This window comes from Nuphar pumila, chromosome 9 (assembly GCF_984573655.1).
Source record: "Nuphar pumila chromosome 9, dmNupPumi1.hap1.1, whole genome shotgun sequence".
Lineage (NCBI taxonomy): Eukaryota > Viridiplantae > Streptophyta > Magnoliopsida > Nymphaeales > Nymphaeaceae > Nuphar > Nuphar pumila.
Genome location: NC_143257.1, coordinates 118,573,430 through 118,590,702, shown reverse-complemented (window position 1 = coordinate 118,590,702; position 17,273 = coordinate 118,573,430). Strand labels below are relative to the sequence as shown.

General features: G+C 38.0%; 1 protein-coding gene across 1 annotated transcript; it reads left to right on the top strand.

Annotated features, from left to right (window-relative positions):
- Positions 1-4,503: 4,503 nt before the first annotated feature.
- On the top strand, positions 4,504-9,509 carry LOC149829054 (tubulin alpha-3 chain). Its single transcript, XM_090017883.1, has 5 exons — positions 4,504-4,783; positions 6,842-7,056; positions 7,187-7,386; positions 7,497-8,005; positions 8,995-9,509. The coding sequence occupies exons 1-5, from the start codon at positions 4,671-4,673 to the stop codon at positions 9,305-9,307; spliced, it is 1,350 nt and encodes a 449-aa protein (XP_089874009.1). The 5' UTR covers positions 4,504-4,670; the 3' UTR covers positions 9,308-9,509.
- Positions 9,510-17,273: the final 7,764 nt, after the last annotated feature.

The window sequence follows — 17,273 nt, the reverse complement described above, 5'->3', positions numbered from 1 at the left end:
CCAACTGTGGATGCTCTCCCCATGGTGAATTTACTAGGAATCAACCATTGGATCTTATGTTTTTATGAAAAAGTATGATTTTTTAATGCTTGAATATTTATAAAGATTAGAAGTCATTGATTTTATAACCTTAAAAAATTCTCATTTATGCATCAATACGGGATGATTCAAGATCGGGCTCTTATAAAACCAAGCATGTAGATCACGTCCGTACAGTTAGATTCAAGAGAAAAGAACAAAAAATCCATGAAAATCACTGTTCACACATTTGTTCTCATATTTTCAGTTCGCACATTCTAGTGACTATATATATATAAAAGAAGGGGATGATCCTTCCTCTTATATTTTTTTAGGTTTCATTAGGACCCTTTAAAATCATACTTTTAAGTATTTTTGCGTGATGTGAACTATTAATGTGTTTATCATTGCTTGTCAAATGGATTTGATGTAACAATATAAATATTTTATTATCAAATTATATTTTTTTATTTCTTTAAAATACACATCCAAGCATAAAAAATCTTAACCAAATATATGTTCTCTATGGAGGAAAAAGTCGTAAACACATGATATGGCTCAGATCAAACAAAAAAAATCTTCAAATTGTGTTTTTTTGGAAAGCCCTAATGGGACCTAATCATAAAAAGGGTAAGGTCGTCTCCCTTATATATATATATATAGAGAGAGAGAGAGAGAGAGAGAGATTAGGCCCCATTTTTCATTCTGCCCCCATTTTACCCTATAGTTTTGAAGTATTTTATGACAGATCTGAACCGTTAGATGTGTTTAGCATGCTCTATTTAGTGAGAATCAACTCTTGCATCCTGTTTTTTTTGACAACTAACATGATTTAATGAGCGGGAAAAATTGGTACCTTCATAGCCATTGATTTTGGATCACGGGAAAAACTTGTATACAAGACAAATTTGGATGATCCAAAAGCCAGTTTTCACTAAACAAAACCTATAGATCACATCTATAATGTTTGATGTGAGAAAAAAAACCCAAAACAACATTTTTTGAAGGGGCAAAACGAGGGTAGGTGCAAAATTGATACATACTAAATGAAATTTTCTGCCCTTTCTATATTTTTTTTGTAGTTTCGACTCCATAAATGTGTTGCATGGTCAATTTACAAGGAATCCACACATGGTTGTGTTTTCGGTGTAAAAAATAATATTTGGAGTCTCAAAAATGTATAAAGATTTTGTACCGTTGATTTTTTAACCTTATAAAAACCCACCTAGTGTCAGAATTGACATCAAGAGCGGATCCCTATAAAATCAAGTACATAGATGGTCAGAATTTAAAAATAAAATGAAAATACTCAGAAAAATTCATTTAGCACCTGTCCATTACTCTCACACACACACATATATATATATATATATATATATATATATATATATATATATATATATATAAAGATTTAAAGTTCTCCAAAAGATTATAGTATCATTGGTTAGGTCATGCCATTCAACAGAGAAGGTTTGACCCTCTCACTTACATGTGACAAAAGTTAAAAACAGCAAAATATCTGCAGTCAAAAACTCATGAGAAATTTTTTTTTTAAATCTTGCATTCTTCAACAAAATTTTATTTTGTAACCTATAACAGATGATATTGCATATCATATGTGGATCGTAGCTGTCCAACAAAATCTAATGTATCTATCTTGACCATTCACATTTTTACTCGTTTGTATAATTTCTTTTTTCGGCTAAGACAAGAAAAAAAAAACATCACTGACATCTCATTGGTAGAGCTTAGATTGGTAAAACGTTTTAGGTCTCTCATTCCCAATGAGTACACCTAGCTTCAACTTTGTGGCAAAGGTCGCTCCCCGCGCTGCCAACGGGGGCTCTGCTTGTCTGGTAGGAGTAGCTAGTGCACGTCACCTTGTGTTGAAACTTTGCAGGTTCAAAACCCAATGGTATAGATATATAACTGGTAGAGGTCTGCCTAACCCCAGCTTGCCTTTAAAAAAAATGGGTCGCTCCTCGTGAGGTGGGGTATCGAGTATATGAGATCCTACCAATTTGGTAAAGTTCACCCTACCAAATGAGGGGAGCCCTTGTGGGCTTTTTTACATATATCTTAGCTGTTCTAATACATTTGATTGGATGATTAGGGTCGTGCAACATTATATGTCATAATATGCTATCCTTTATTGCAGAGCTTCAATCTCAAGCTAGGTTTAAAACCCAAGGGACTATTATGACACATTAGTAATTTGGACGAAGATAGGATCAATGTTGTCGATATCGGGGTATCGGCCTATACTTATCGAAAATCGATACACATCACTCGAGTATCGGTATCGTTCGAATCGTTGGCCAAATGATTCAAGGCCGATACCGATACTGACAATATTGAGTAGGATAAAAATTTAAGATATAATTCATGTTCTTTATTCAAAGTAAGATGCGAGAAACACATTTGTTTTTTTTAAGAGGTAGTGTTTGCTAACCTAGTGGTTTCCAAGAAACGCTCTATTTTTTTTTATATATCTGACCCTTCATATGTATGTGATCTACATGTTTGATTTAATAGAAACCAATAGAGACTCTTTGATCATATTTTTTTGACATGTTCTATTTTAAGGGGTTGCAAATCAACAGCCTACCCAATTGAATTTTCAACCTTTAAAAACTCATATTGATCCAAGGGTGGATTCCTACTATTTTGACTGAACTCATAGATGTGAAAAAAAAAAACAAAGGGTTCCTCCTCATTTGCTTGGAAGATTGCACCTACAATCTAATATAGTAAATTTTAACCCATATATATATATTGATAATTGTTAATACAAAAAAGAACTATTTTAATCCACAAATAAGGTCAGATACGGAAAATAGCATTTCACGTGACGTGTCCGCATGTCGTATCGTATCCCCTAAACACGGGGAACCAAATAACGTTACTTTGTGATAGCCTGATAGGAAAGCAGATCAAGTGATCTGGATGAAGCAATGGACGGTGAAGATGTTGACAGATCACCTGATCTGCTCTCGTCTGATAGGCTCACAATGAAGAGGTAAAATACGAAAACCTAATAGGGGCAATTTAGGGATACGAAGGTTAACGGTTAGGGAGGTAGGGAATATTAAAAAATAAAAAATGTTTGACCTCATCCTTTCCGCTCTGCCAGCGATAACCAGAGCGCGGGGCGCTCGCGGTTGAGTCGTTCCGAATCGTCAACCGAACCGGAAGACCGGCTTACCGAGTCGACAGAATCTCCTCCGATTCATGATCTCAATCTTGTGTTTTGCACAAAGAAGGTTTTTTGTGATATTTACGTGGTGGGCTTACCTTTTGCGTAACGATTTCTTGTGTTTGTGTTTTATAAAAAAATCGCTGCGCACAAAGCAAATTTTCGGTGTTGTGTTTTATATAAATTTTTTCACATATAAATTTCTTATGTCTCTGTTTTACAGAGAAAATTGTTGCACTCCTTAGTGATTTTCTGTGATTTGTGTGGTCTTATCAGGTTTCAGACCTAGATCTAAATCTAAATTCAAATCCAAATCTAAATTCAATTAGTGGAATTGAATAACTAAATTTTGATCTCATTAATAATTAGATTTTAGTTCAGTATAGAGTTTTGCATTGACGCTCGAACTTGAATATTGACTGAAACCCGAACCAATTAAGTGTAAGTACCGAGTTTAAAGATAGTGGGTAGGGGTGGCAAAATCTGACACGACCCGCCAACCCGCTTCTTAGGCGGGTTCGGGTTTAGCTTAAACGGGTTTGTGTCGTAAACGGGTTGACCTGCCTAACCTGTTTATTAAACGGGTCAGGTTCGTGTTAGGGGTATGCCAACCCGGCTGACCCGTTTAATAAATGGGTTAGGCCGGTGGGTCAACCCGTTTACCCAAACCCGACCTGCCTGCCAACTTGTTTACCTGTTTACCCAAACCCAACCCACCAACCTGTTTACCCAAACCCGACCTGCCAACCCATTTACCCGACCCGACCCGACCCGTTTATTAAACGGGTTAACCGTGTCGTGTGGGGTTACCCGTTTAATAAATGGGTCGGGTTCATGTTTGCCACAGCCAACCCATTTAATAAACGGGTCGGGTTTATGTTGAGGTATGCTGACCAGCTAACCCGTTGACCCGACCTGATTGCCACCCCTAATTAGTGGGATACACATTCGGTTTTATCTGATTCCATCTGACTCCCAATCCAAATCCTAATCTGATTAGGTCGGACTGGGTAAATGGCCAGATGCGACCCGAGTCCGACTTGTTTTACATCCCTACTCGGATTCTAGAGTGAGACAAAAGGCGTCCGATACGAGTCTTTCGTCACTCTTTTTGTTTTTTTTACTTTTCAAGGGTTGGGGTCCCGAAGCAGACAGCATATTACAGCCCATAGTGGGGGGCCCACGTAGCCGCCTCGGATTCAAACCGGGCTATTAAGATCGGTTTATTCCATCCACAGGGTCCGGTCTCTCTCTCTCTCTCTCTCTCTCTCTCTCTCTCTCGTGAGGAGATAAATTGACGGCATTGGGCTTTTTCTGTATTTGGGGTTTTGTTTGTTTGGGTGTGTCGAAGACAGAGCAGAAAGAGGAGGTAAGGGGATCCTTGCTTTCCCGTCGCCCTCCTACTGCTTCGTCTTCGTCTTTGTCTTTCTAGGGGAAAAAGAGAGGGGGAAAAAGAATGAGGGAGATCATCAGCATCCACATCGGCCAGGCGGGCATCCAGGTCGGTAACTCCTGCTGGGAGCTTTACTGCCTAGAGCACGGTATTCAGCCCGATGGCATCATGCCCAGGTCCGTTCCTTCTCTTTCTCTCTCTCGCCCTACATTTTCTTATCTTCGTTTGGTTTTGTGTGTGTTTGGATGTAAGTTCGATTCTTCTCGGGTATTGTTGATCGTTTTGATGAAATCGAGGTCTGTGGGTTGGAGTTTCGTGCGATTTGGAGGATCTGAGAGTTTCAGATGGATCGGTGCGGGATTTAGGGAGATCGAGGTTGAGATCGGAGACGGAAACATGCGTATGCGTAAATTTTTTTTTCTGTTCGTCTGTTTCCTTTTGAAACGCTAAAAGAAATAGATGAGCAGAGGAGAAATTATGCTTATGTATGTTTCCGTCGTCTGATTTTTGTTTCTTTTGTTTGAGAGCGAGTTGCGGTGGATCTTGTATTGGATCTCGAGGGAAAATGTGCGTGCAGTTGTGTTTTGGGGGATTTCTTGTTCCTTACCTCTTCTTACTTCGCTGATCTATTTTCTTCTCTTGGAGCGGAGGCTAGAATGATTTTGCAAGAATGTATCGGTCCTTGCGGTTCTTGCTTTGGCTGGAAAATGCATGGATTGTCGAGATACTTTTTTTTCTTGCTTGAATCTTTCATATTGTGAAAGGGTTTGTTTGAGATCATTCCTAGTTTTACTTACTTTTGAATTAATGCGTGAAAAAAATCCGGTAATATGCAAGGGATCTGTTTCTAAAGATTCTCTTTGGTTTTGGTATTTGTTGTTGTTCGTACCTTTGTGATAAGTAGTAGCAGGATTTGTTACGTTTTTGGGCAATCAGTCATTGTTATTGGAAGAAGAAATCCTTTTTTTTCAATGTCACAAATCTCGTCCAGGGGAAGTTCTTGGACAGGAAAAATCTCATGATATGTTGAAAAATTCTGGTTTTCTTTGAAAATTCTTGAGGAAATATCGGCATATATTATGTAAAATGCGTACAAATATATATAAATGTAGATAGATATAAATAATACAGCAGATGCTGCAAAAAGTGATTTTCTCATGTTAATATCGTGACAAAAATGTGATATCTTGAAAATATCATTTTTGGGTTTTTGATATTACGTCGGCCTTTGAGAATATTTCGACAAAAACACGATATTTTCAAAATATCTGTGACATAGGTTTCTTTTTCATCATTTTGCTTCTTTCATATATGCCTATTGTTGTGCTTGTAATGCGTATGCCATTAGCATGATCGATCCACTAGACCACATTAGATTTATGGGCTGCAGCCTGATCTCCACATCCTCTAGTTTTCTTGTGTAGCTGATCTTATTTTCTGTTTTTTTAGTGATAATGTGGTATTGTATTGTCTATTTACTTTATTTTTTGGTAATAATGTATGTTGGTTTCAGATTATAATTGAAGATTTATCATGCCTCCTGCAGTCTGGAAACTAACTTGTAATAGGTGCTTCGTCCGTTGTCTTCATCCTTGTATGAAACTGCTATTCCATACGATACAGATAGTTGTCACTATTGTCTCTTCGATGAACGTTTATGTTTCTTTCTCTAATCGCATGGTTATCCATGATACTAAACATATGATTATAAAGATTTTTCAAATCAGTATGCATTTAGTTTTTCAAGTACGGTTATGTTTTTTAAATACTCCTGTTCATTCCATTCTTTCTATAAATGCCAGTATTTTTATTGGACAATTGGTGCATGTTTGTGGTGGTCTTGGCTTAGATTGAAGATCTATATTAATTTTTCTATCAGTTTGAAGATCTATATTAATTTTTCTATCTTTTTCTTGTGTTCTTCAATATCCAAGCTGGTGGATAGCCCATGTTGGGATTTGATATTGAGAAACCTTGGTTAAGATATTGAAACTCTTGATCCAGCTATCCCGTTTCGAAGTTTTTCTTTTTTTAGGTTTATCACATGAGATCTTCATACTTGTGATATTCAGCTGTGATTATCTGGCCTAGTTTTGTGCTTTTGGGGGATGATCTTTGATCACAAAGTTAATATCTAATATATGGCATGCTGCATTTTTGCAGTCATATTTCATTTTGAAGAATTGAGCTCACAGATTTTTGAAGGAGCTGACATGATTTTGCACCTTTTGCAGTGACACTTCTGTAGGTGTCGCGCACGATGCTTTCAACACCTTTTTCAGTGAAACGGGTGCCGGCAAGCATGTCCCACGAGCAATTTTTGTAGATCTGGAACCTACTGTTATTGATGAAGTCCGAACTGGGACCTATCGCCAGCTTTTCCATCCTGAACAGCTTATATCTGGCAAGGAAGATGCAGCCAACAACTTTGCTAGAGGACATTACACAGGTAAAGATTGAAAACAATAAAAATAGTTTTACCTGTTCTTGAATATTTGGTTTCTGATTTTGCTTGTGACCATGTTAGTTGACAAAGCATCCTGTCATTAATTTGTTATTGGTAATTTTTTGTTTTTCAGTTGGAAAGGAAATTGTGGATCTGTGCCTGGACCGTGTCCGGAAATTAGCAGACAATTGCACTGGTTTGCAAGGATTTTTGGTGTTCAATGCTGTTGGTGGTGGCACTGGGTCAGGGTTGGGTTCATTGTTGTTGGAGCGATTGTCTGTGGATTACGGCAAAAAGTCAAAGCTTGGATTCACCATTTACCCCTCTCCCCAGGTAAAGATTGTTTAGCTAAACACCAATATCCATTGTTTCAAGTTTTTAAACATTACCTTGGATTTTTCCATTCTAAAATAGTCACTCATTAATTCTATTCCCTCTTTCAGGTTTCCACAGCTGTCGTGGAGCCATATAACAGTGTTCTCTCCACACATTCTTTGCTCGAGCACACTGATGTTGCTGTTCTTCTGGACAATGAAGCTATTTATGACATATGCAGGCGCTCTCTAGATATTGAGAGGCCCACATATACCAATTTGAACAGACTGATCTCTCAGATAATATCATCTTTGACTACTTCATTGCGATTTGATGGTGCAATCAATGTTGATATTACAGAATTCCAGACCAATCTTGTGCCATATCCTCGAATTCATTTCATGCTTTCTTCATATGCACCGGTTATCTCTGCTGAGAAAGCATATCACGAGCAGTTGTCAGTTCCTGAAATAACCAACGCGGTGTTTGAGCCATCCAGTATGATGGCCAAATGTGATCCAAGGCATGGAAAATACATGGCTTGCTGTTTGATGTACCGTGGTGATGTTGTTCCCAAGGATGTCAATGCTGCAGTTGCAACTATCAAGACCAAGAGAACTGTTCAATTTGTTGACTGGTAAGCATCATTTTGTTGTTAATCCTACAGTTCTTCTGGATATTTTATGTGAAGTTTTCCATTTCTTTGCATCTACTTTTCTGTTTATTGATTGCTCATTAGTTTTACTATTTCAATGATGATCTCTCAATATCACGGTTCTTTTCATTATTTAGGACTTCATCCCTTCATGACTACTGCCAAAATGAATCACTTGTTGTACCGAGGAAATGTTGTCTATAAACCTTCTTTGACTTGAATTTGGTGACAAAGCATTTGGTTGGGCCAATGTGTGTTTGATTGTGGACCTGAAAAGTTAGAAAGTTAGATATTATTCTTTTAAATTTTTAGATTAGGTCTCTCGCATCAATAAATAGGTTAAACATATCCGTCATAAATTCATTGACGTGTTATCTTTTTGATTGAAAATGTTCAGATTCCAAATTTCTGATGGGACAGGCGAACTACTTACTGATGAAGGAGACCTAAATCTCCCATCAGCAGGTAAACACATCCATCAGAAACTTGTTGACTTCTAAATCTTTTAGGCATGAAGATGTTATTTCTGGACCATCCTAATAACTATTTAAAACATTACGGTGTCTGATTGAAGTGTGGGTTTTGCTTTTTCTTTCTTTCCCATTACTTGAGATCTTTAAATTCAGTCTTCCACACTCTGAAATATTCAAAAGTTCATGTTTGGAATTTTTAATTCACATAGAAAAATGTTCTATAATGGATACCCAACTTGGGGTTCACAATGTTCTGCAGGGTAATTTGTGTACTTTCCAGTAGTTGCAACCTGATCGCCTGCATCTGAATCATCCCCTAAATCATGCTTTTAAGGCATTTTAATGTAAGATGGGTATATATGCCTCTTTCCTTGTGTATATTATACATTGTACTTTTGATGAACTGATCGTTAGTCGCATATCTCGTGTAAGCTGGTTTTCACAATAATTCACAACTATTCTCAGAATGTGATTTTCTCCTGTTCATTCTGTTTGCAGGTGCCCAACTGGTTTTAAATGTGGAATCAATTACCAACCCCCAACGGTTGTTCCCGGAGGGGATCTTGCCAAGGTCCAGAGGGCCGTGTGCATGATCAGCAACAACACTGCTGTTGCGGAAGTTTTCTCGCGCATAGACCACAAGTTCGACCTCATGTATGCTAAGAGGGCCTTTGTTCATTGGTACGTTGGGGAAGGAATGGAAGAAGGCGAATTCTCCGAGGCGCGCGAGGACCTCGCTGCTTTGGAGAAGGATTACGAGGAAGTGGGTGCGGAGGGTGTCGATGACGTCGACGAAGGAGAAGATTACTGAACACAATCTTGTTTTGTGGTGGTTAGGTCCTTCCCATCTCTCCCCTTTTCTGCTTTGTATCTTGTGCTTTTGCTCCTGAGTGTTGTAGGAGCTTTTATATAGTCATAAAACTCTACTGTGTTTCTAATATGCTTATTGTATCCTACCTTTTTCAACTGTATCTTCTAGATCTTGATTGATTTGAAGAGCGTAAGTTTTGCAACTGTTGATTTTGATGGGGTATGGTGGAATATCATTGAGTTGATTAGAGGGGGAGGAAACAACCTTTTTTAAAACGTCGGTTTCCATTGCTGTCATGGGCCACACCTGAATTGTCTGGTAGGGTCAGGTCTTGCCGACACTGCTAGGCTGTAATTTTGTGCCCAAGTGGGCTTCCAACAGCTCAAACTAAATTATTCTCCTTAACAAGCTTATTTTATACCATGGTAGGCCCCTGTCACTGTCACACTGCTGGTGATGACGAAATTTGGTTGTGGGGTTTTTTTCACCAGTCATGTGAATGGACGACTCGTGACCAAGTCCATTTCTATTCATGACCAAAGGCACAGTGGGGACGAATTGAATTGGATGTAGATATTTCACCTAGGAATCCATGTGACTCCGGTCGGGCCTAGGTCTGGTATGAAATCTTCACAAATCATACCCTGTTCCATATATTAATCAGACCCTTCAGATCCGACACGAATTTTAATTGGGCCTTCTTATTCATCACCAAACCCTAGCTCTATAGGGGTTAGGTTCGGGTGAAACCCGACCACCCATTGATACCCCTAAAACCGGATGAGCCTGAACAGTCCATGTTCAGTTCATTCGGCAAATTTTACCAGTCCTAGGCCCACTGTACCTTACATAATTTGAAATTCCACCCATAACTTTTTCTAGCTACAGAATTGGAAACGCCCCCATTCAAATAAGTACGAGTATGAGCTCAACGTGGTCAAAAGGACAATTTGGAGGTGAAATAAAACGCTACGAACTTGTCAAAAGGATATTTGAAGGAATCATGTACTTTTTTCTTCTTCAAAGTTGTACCCTTTTGGTTGGATGCTCTCTTTTTTTTTTATATATATTTACACGCAGAAACCACTCCCAGGCGTAGAGACCTAGCTATGCTGGCTTTGCCTGTTGTACTTACGGTTGCTGTCATGACAGCATAAAACTCTATGGGCTTACTTACACCTTTGCCCTTAAGAAATCACCATGTTTTGGCTTGCGTGAGGGGTGATACCCATGGGATTTGATCCTAAACCACCTATAATCAAAAAATGGATAAAAGCCAAACTGGGTCTGTTGAACTAACCAGTCTGGTGTCACTCATCCCCCATCTTCTTATCCGTGGTTCTTTTGATGAAATCTGACCCCATAGATGGATTCAGCATGGTCCATTTAATAAAAAAAAAAAATCTTGGATCATATTTTTTCAATGAAATTACAAAATTTTATGTTTTGTCAATTTTGACTTTTGAATGGCAAAAAAAATCCTGCACACAAGTCAGATTTCAATGATTTAAATGCCCATCTTCACTAAATAAATGATTAGATCAGATATGTGGAGTTCAATTTAATCAAAACAACTTGCATAGTTGAAATCCTGAGTAGTACCAAGATAGGGATGACATAATGGATGAGTGAAACCCATTTGGTCGACTAATGCCTGAACTTTTCATCTAGATGTCCATTAATCAGTATTGAATAACTTTGAGATCTGATTCAATTCTTAAAATCCAATTAGAAAACCCAAAGATTCCAATGCTTCTTCTTAAAACTTCCCAATCCAAGCAATCATAAGCCTTAAGTAAATTATTTTTAAAAGGTATTACTCTTTTTGTTACTTTTAGACAATGAGTCGATCATTTCATCTACTGCTAGAATGCTACCTTGAATACTGCTTTTAAGAAATGCCCACTAAATATGAGAGAAGGTTCAAAAAAAATTCCCAAGGAGAGATTTCTTTTTTCTTCATTGCACTCACAACAATATGATTTCAAAATTTTGCAAAAAAACAAAGAACACCCTTAAGCACATACCAGTAGCATTGAAAGAACACAACCTGAAAATCCATCTGGTCAAGTGGCACGGTGCCATGGACCCCCACATTAGTCATGGAGGCTGCCAAAAGATAATTTAATTTATTCTCATTTTCCATAAAGACTTGCATTTTCTTCAAGTACTATCTTTTTTTATATTTATACTAAGAAACCACCCACACACAGGAGAGACCTAACGACATTGGCTCTGCCTGCCCTACTTATGGTCGCTGTCCTGGCAGCGTAAAACTCCATTGGCTTACCCATTGCCCTCAAGGAATCACCACACTTTGGCTTGCGCAAGGAGTGACACCCATGAGATTTAAACCTAGACCCTAGACCGCCATACTAGGAGCCTAGGCCCCATCCCACTACGCCAGTGGCGCAGCTAGGATTCATGTGAAGGGGGGGCAAACAGGGCTCTAGCAAAAAAAAAAAAATTTTTTTGTGTGATAGTCGGGGGGGGGTTCGGGGCAGCGCCCCCGGAATTTTTTTTTTTGAGATAAAATAAAAAATGGCTACAATTATTAATAAAAATCTATTTCATATGGACAAATCAAACTATTTGCTGCAGTCGGGGCTGGGCTATGACTGGACTGGGCTAAAAAAATGGATAAAAATCTATTTCATATGGAATCAGGGCTGGGCTAGGACTGGGCTTTTAAAAAAAAAAAATTAACTGTTTCGGGAGGCAGGACTGGACTGCAACCCAGTCCTGCCCCCACCCCCCCCCCAATCTCCGCCTCTGCACTACGCCAAACTCCTTTGGGGCTCTTTCATGTACTACCTGATCACTACAAATTGTACTGTCACAAAGATACGAGGACACACAACACGGGATCGACTCACAAGTTAGAAAGTTTTTAAAAAAATAAGGCATGAGGACATGGGTTTTTAATTAATAAAAATTTATTTGTTAGATATTTTAATTCTTAAAACTGGATTTTATTAGAATATTTAAAAAATAAATAAAAAGTGTTCATGTTTGTCTATGTTCAGATCAGCATGCCCAGAAGGGACACGCAGCTAAAATGGCATGCCCCTGTAACATAGCTTTAGCCTTTGCATCATACATGTTTATGTTGGTAACATCATCTACCTTTTTGAATGTGGTGCTCAATAATTTTAACATGAAGACAACTATGTCACAAGGGCACACATTGATGTAAACAGTTTGGATTCGGATTGGATGTGGCCAATACCATATTCAACTCATCGGATGTTGGCTAAACAGATTCAAACTCGGACTGTGACAAGCTCATACCAGATCCGCTTTTTTATATGTAAACTGATTCGGATATCCATCAAATTTGGATATTTCTCCTATCCACATCGGATTATATAATTGGATATTGGTTTTGCTTACCAAATACAGCTAAATGGAATCCAATTCTGTCTGATATCAGATAAAATCCGGTTCATTGACATCCCTACATTACCATTAATTTTCCGTGTAGTGTCTAGACACGACATGGCATGCAGATACGTTACAGTATATGCTATGACACGCATGGTCATTGTTTTATTATTTTGAATAGCTTTTAGTTATCTTTAATAATATTTCAATGATAAATATATGTTTATACATTAAAATATTGGAAAAAATATTTGTATTCAATTAAGTAATTACAAAAAATTGTGCCCTTGTATCTTGTTTTTCAAACATTTTTGCAAATTCATGTCTCATATTCACATCGGGTCACAATCCGTGTCGTGTCTTTGCCACATAGTAAGACAATTTTTTTTTGAGAGAACACAATATCATGTTTCGATCTCCTTCTTTATGCTACGTGCATCCATAGTGCCAAACGTTAAAAAAGGCAAAAACTCATGAGAAATTGAATTTTTTTCATAAATCTCTCATTTTTGGCAAAATCTCGATAATAAAAAATAAATTTAAAAATATTTGTATAAGAAAATATTAATAAAAAATATTTAAAAGTAAAAATACACGGTTTTCTCATGATAAATAGCTGTTTAAATCATAGTATTTATGTTTTTCATGAACCAGACCCGACCCGTTTAATAAACGGGTCGGGTTCGGGTTGAGGTATGCTGACACGCCAACCCGACCCGATTGCCACCCCTAGGTAGGGGGTCTGCCTAACCCCAGCTTGCCTTTAAAAAATAATGACCTCCTTTGAAGAACTGCTATTGCTTTCTCTGATTCTTCCCAACGTTCACCTCCCAAACAAGGTCTTAAAAAAATCCTGAATAGCTACCGAAAGTTAGCCAAGCTAACGCTTGAGTTAAACATACTCCAACTTCTTGAATTGCTGCTCATGGCTTGTGCTACATCAAACATCTTGTAACATACTCGTGTCCACCGGAGCAAACCCTTTAAATGATAACTTATCGGCGACAAAAATATCGTGATATTAAATTCTTTACATTTCACGCATTTTATTGGCATAATATAAAAAAATAGAGATATTAGAAATAAAAAATATAAAAATGGAACAAAGCATTAAATAATACCCAAAAAATATAGAATAACTATGTTTTTGTTTAAACAATAATATTGTGATATTTGCTCATTTAAGATGGCAATTAAAATATCTTCTTCTTTTTTGTGATACTTTCAAAATAGTATATTATAGATGCTTGTGACAATGCGAATTGTAAAATTTGGGAGGGTCCTCCAAGCATAGTGAAAAACATTTTTTTCAGCAAAATCTCATTTTTCAAAAACTTGTGAGAAATTAATTTTTTTTCATAAATCTCACATTTTTTGGCAAAATCTCGGCAATAGAAAAATAAATTAAAAATATAAAAAATTATTTTTACAAGAAATATTAATAACATTTATTTAAAAATAAAAATGCATGTTTTTTTCATGATAAATAGCCTTTTAAAACATAAATATCGCTTTAATTTGCGGTATTTATGTTTTTTCATAAATCTCGCGATATTTTGAAAATCTTGCAAAAAAATGCTGTTTTAAACTTTCAAAATCGTGAGGTTTTCATAAATTTCGCGATATTTGTCACTATGCCTCCAAGGCCATCATAAACGTTTCTCTACTTTGCAATATTTTGGGGACCCAATTGAATATCATGTAAACCAAAAACAAGTTGTCTTCACGTTTTGAATCTGTCCAAATTGGACCCCAACAATGCAATTTTGATGCTTCAACATATTCAGGAAAAACAGAGAAATAGTATATATATATATATATATATATAATGACGCCCGGCATTTCTTAAAATGATGAATGAAGACTGCCAATGTCATTTTATTATATCTTTGAGTATTGATTTTGTAAGAAAACTTTATGGAGGAGGAAGTGAAAAAAAAAAATAGGAAAATGTGAGTAAAAAAAAAAACTACAGTTTTTAAAATTGTTTTAACCAAGAGAAAAAATTTCATATGATTTTTTTTCGAAAAGCCTAGATTTTTTATATAAAAATTTTCATCTTTAGAGGTGTAGACATTTTCATATGACAAGCTGCTTTCTCTCTCTATCTTGATTCTATTGTCACATGTCATGTAAATAAAACAAAACTTTTTGTTTGAGAACTAATGTGCAAAATTTTCTTTTCATATGAGATTTTTTTTCTCACTTCCAAGTGGAAAGTGGAAATTGTCAAAACAAACTAATGATCGACTTCTTAAAGTTGAACAAAGAATATGATTGGGAACATAGACATAACTTTGGGGAAAATATGTGTGAGGAAAAAACCTGCAATATCAACAAAAAACTAGTTTTGTCTAGATAATATTGGTATATGTAAAGTATAAAATATCAATATAAATATGATTTTCAGTGTTAATATTCCGTTAAAAACATTATGTTCAAAATGGGTGATATTTTGAAAACATGGCAAAAGTTTTTCTGAAATATTGGTGATATAATTCCGATACTTATCACTATTACTAGGAATGCACTTCACACTCCACAGATAAATACCCTTTTCTTTCACGTGAAGCACCTCCTAAGATAAGATTGTAAATGGGGGCCCGCCAACCCGTTTACCTGACCCGCATGCCAACCCGTTTACTCGAACCCGACCCGTCAACCCGTCCGCCAACTCGTATACCCGAACCCGACCCACCAACCCGCCCGCCAACCCGTTTATCCGACCCGACCCATTTATTAAACGGGTTAATTGTGTTGTGTCGGGTTACCCGTTTAATAAGTGGGTCAGGTTCATGTTTGCCACAGCCGACCCGTTTAATAAACGGGTTGGGTTCGTGTTGAGGTATGCTGACCCGCCAACCCGACCCGATTTCCACCCCTACCCATATCCTTGTTGTGGATGCATTCTATAAGGTTCAAATGTAGGGGTGGCAATCGGGTCGGGTTGGCGGGTCAGCATACCTCAACCCGAACCCGACCCGTTTATTAAACGGGTCGGCTGTGGCAAACACGAACCCGACCCGTTTAATAAACGGGTAACCCGACACGACCCGCCAACCCATTTAATAAATGGGTTGGGTCGGGTAAACGGGTTTTCAGGTCGGGTTGACGGGTTGACGGATCGGGTTGGCAGGTAGGCAGGTTGGCGGGTCGGGTTGACGGGTTGACGGTTCGGGCAGACGGGTTGGCGGGTTGACCCACCGCCTAACCCGTTTATTAAACGGGTCAGCCGGGTTGGCATACCCCCAACCCGAACCCGACATGTTTAATAAACGGGTTACGCGGGTCGACCCGTTTATTAAACGGGTTGGCTTAAGCCCAACCCGAACCCGCCTAAGAGGCGGGTTGGCGGGTCGGGTTGGCGGGTCGTGTCAGAAATTGCCACCCCTATTCAAATGTAAAAACTAATCCGAAACTTTAGATCCAGTTGGATCCGGCTGTCATCATCTTAAGTGGGTCTGGGTCAAGGGATACCTTGATCCTACACATCACCGTCCATATCTAATCCAATAATTTTGCTTGTGTACCTGAGTTCAGGTCCAGCCCAAGTAAAGCGACACCCACGATCTCTTCATCGTTATCATCTCAAAAGGCATATAATTTTCTTTTGTAAAAACAAACCAAACTTTGGAAGCTTGTTTGTGCTGCAGAAATAACTTTATTTTTGCAGCCCCCACAGCATCCTTGATCAGGGAGGATCAGCTGCAACCCAATTGCACCCTTTTAGTGTGCTGCTGCATTTGATCGCCCTCTATCTTTGGGTGTGCAATTGGGTTTGGATGTGGATGAACGGAATCCAAGGGACCCCTGACCAGATCATCTCTCATTTTTTCCACATGACCCCCATTTTCAATGGAAATGAAGTCCGATGAGGACACTCAGACTTTCTTTCTGCAGAAAGTGGCTCCACCGAGTCATTTTGAGTAGAGCCCCCCCACCCTTAGGTGGATTTGCTTCCTAACAGGCCATGGAATTCCCATTCCATTCTTAGTAGAGGATGGTTTTTCCCACCATTTGCATGAATACTCAATCAATGGATATGCTCTTGGACCCAAACCCGGCCGTATAAGACCGGAACTGCATGAACCAAATGAGTCCATTGTATTCGGGCTGAATCAGAATAGGACATATACAAGGCTCAAGACTTGGCCAACCATTTTCATCATTATATTTGGGAAGAAAACAAATCCAAATTGAAATCGTTTTCCAGATCTAAGAATTGTATCATTAGTTAGGTTCCAGATCCGGTTGAATCAGACCCGTATAGTGAGCTTTTGTATGAATTATGAAAAAAATCAACAGTAGAACAACCAATGTATCTATTACCTGTTTCATGTTTGGAAGTGAAAAGAAAAAGTAGTGAAATTCTTGTAGTAAACAAGAAAAGCCAAATCTTTTTATGCACTTTGTAAAAAGGGAAAACTTTTTTATATTAGAAAAGTTTTTTATTTTTAACCAGGGAGCTCTGCTTGTCTGGCAGGAGCAGTTAGTGCTTGTCACCTTGTGTTGGAACGTTGCAAGTTCAATTCCCAGTGGTATATGGTTGTACAACTGGTCCCAGCTTTCTCTGTTGAAAAAA

Excerpts from the sequence above, each read along its gene's own strand:
- LOC149829054 (XM_090017883.1), top strand. The coding sequence starts at position 4,671 with ATGAGGGAGATCATCAGCATCCACATCGGCCAGGCGGGCATCCAGGTC. Across the intron at positions 7,387-7,496 it reads CCATTTACCCCTCTCCCCAG|GTTTCCACAGCTGTCGTGGA; the intron begins GTAAAGATTGTT and ends TCCCTCTTTCAG. Across the intron at positions 8,006-8,994 it reads ACTGTTCAATTTGTTGACTG|GTGCCCAACTGGTTTTAAAT; the intron begins GTAAGCATCATT and ends TTCTGTTTGCAG.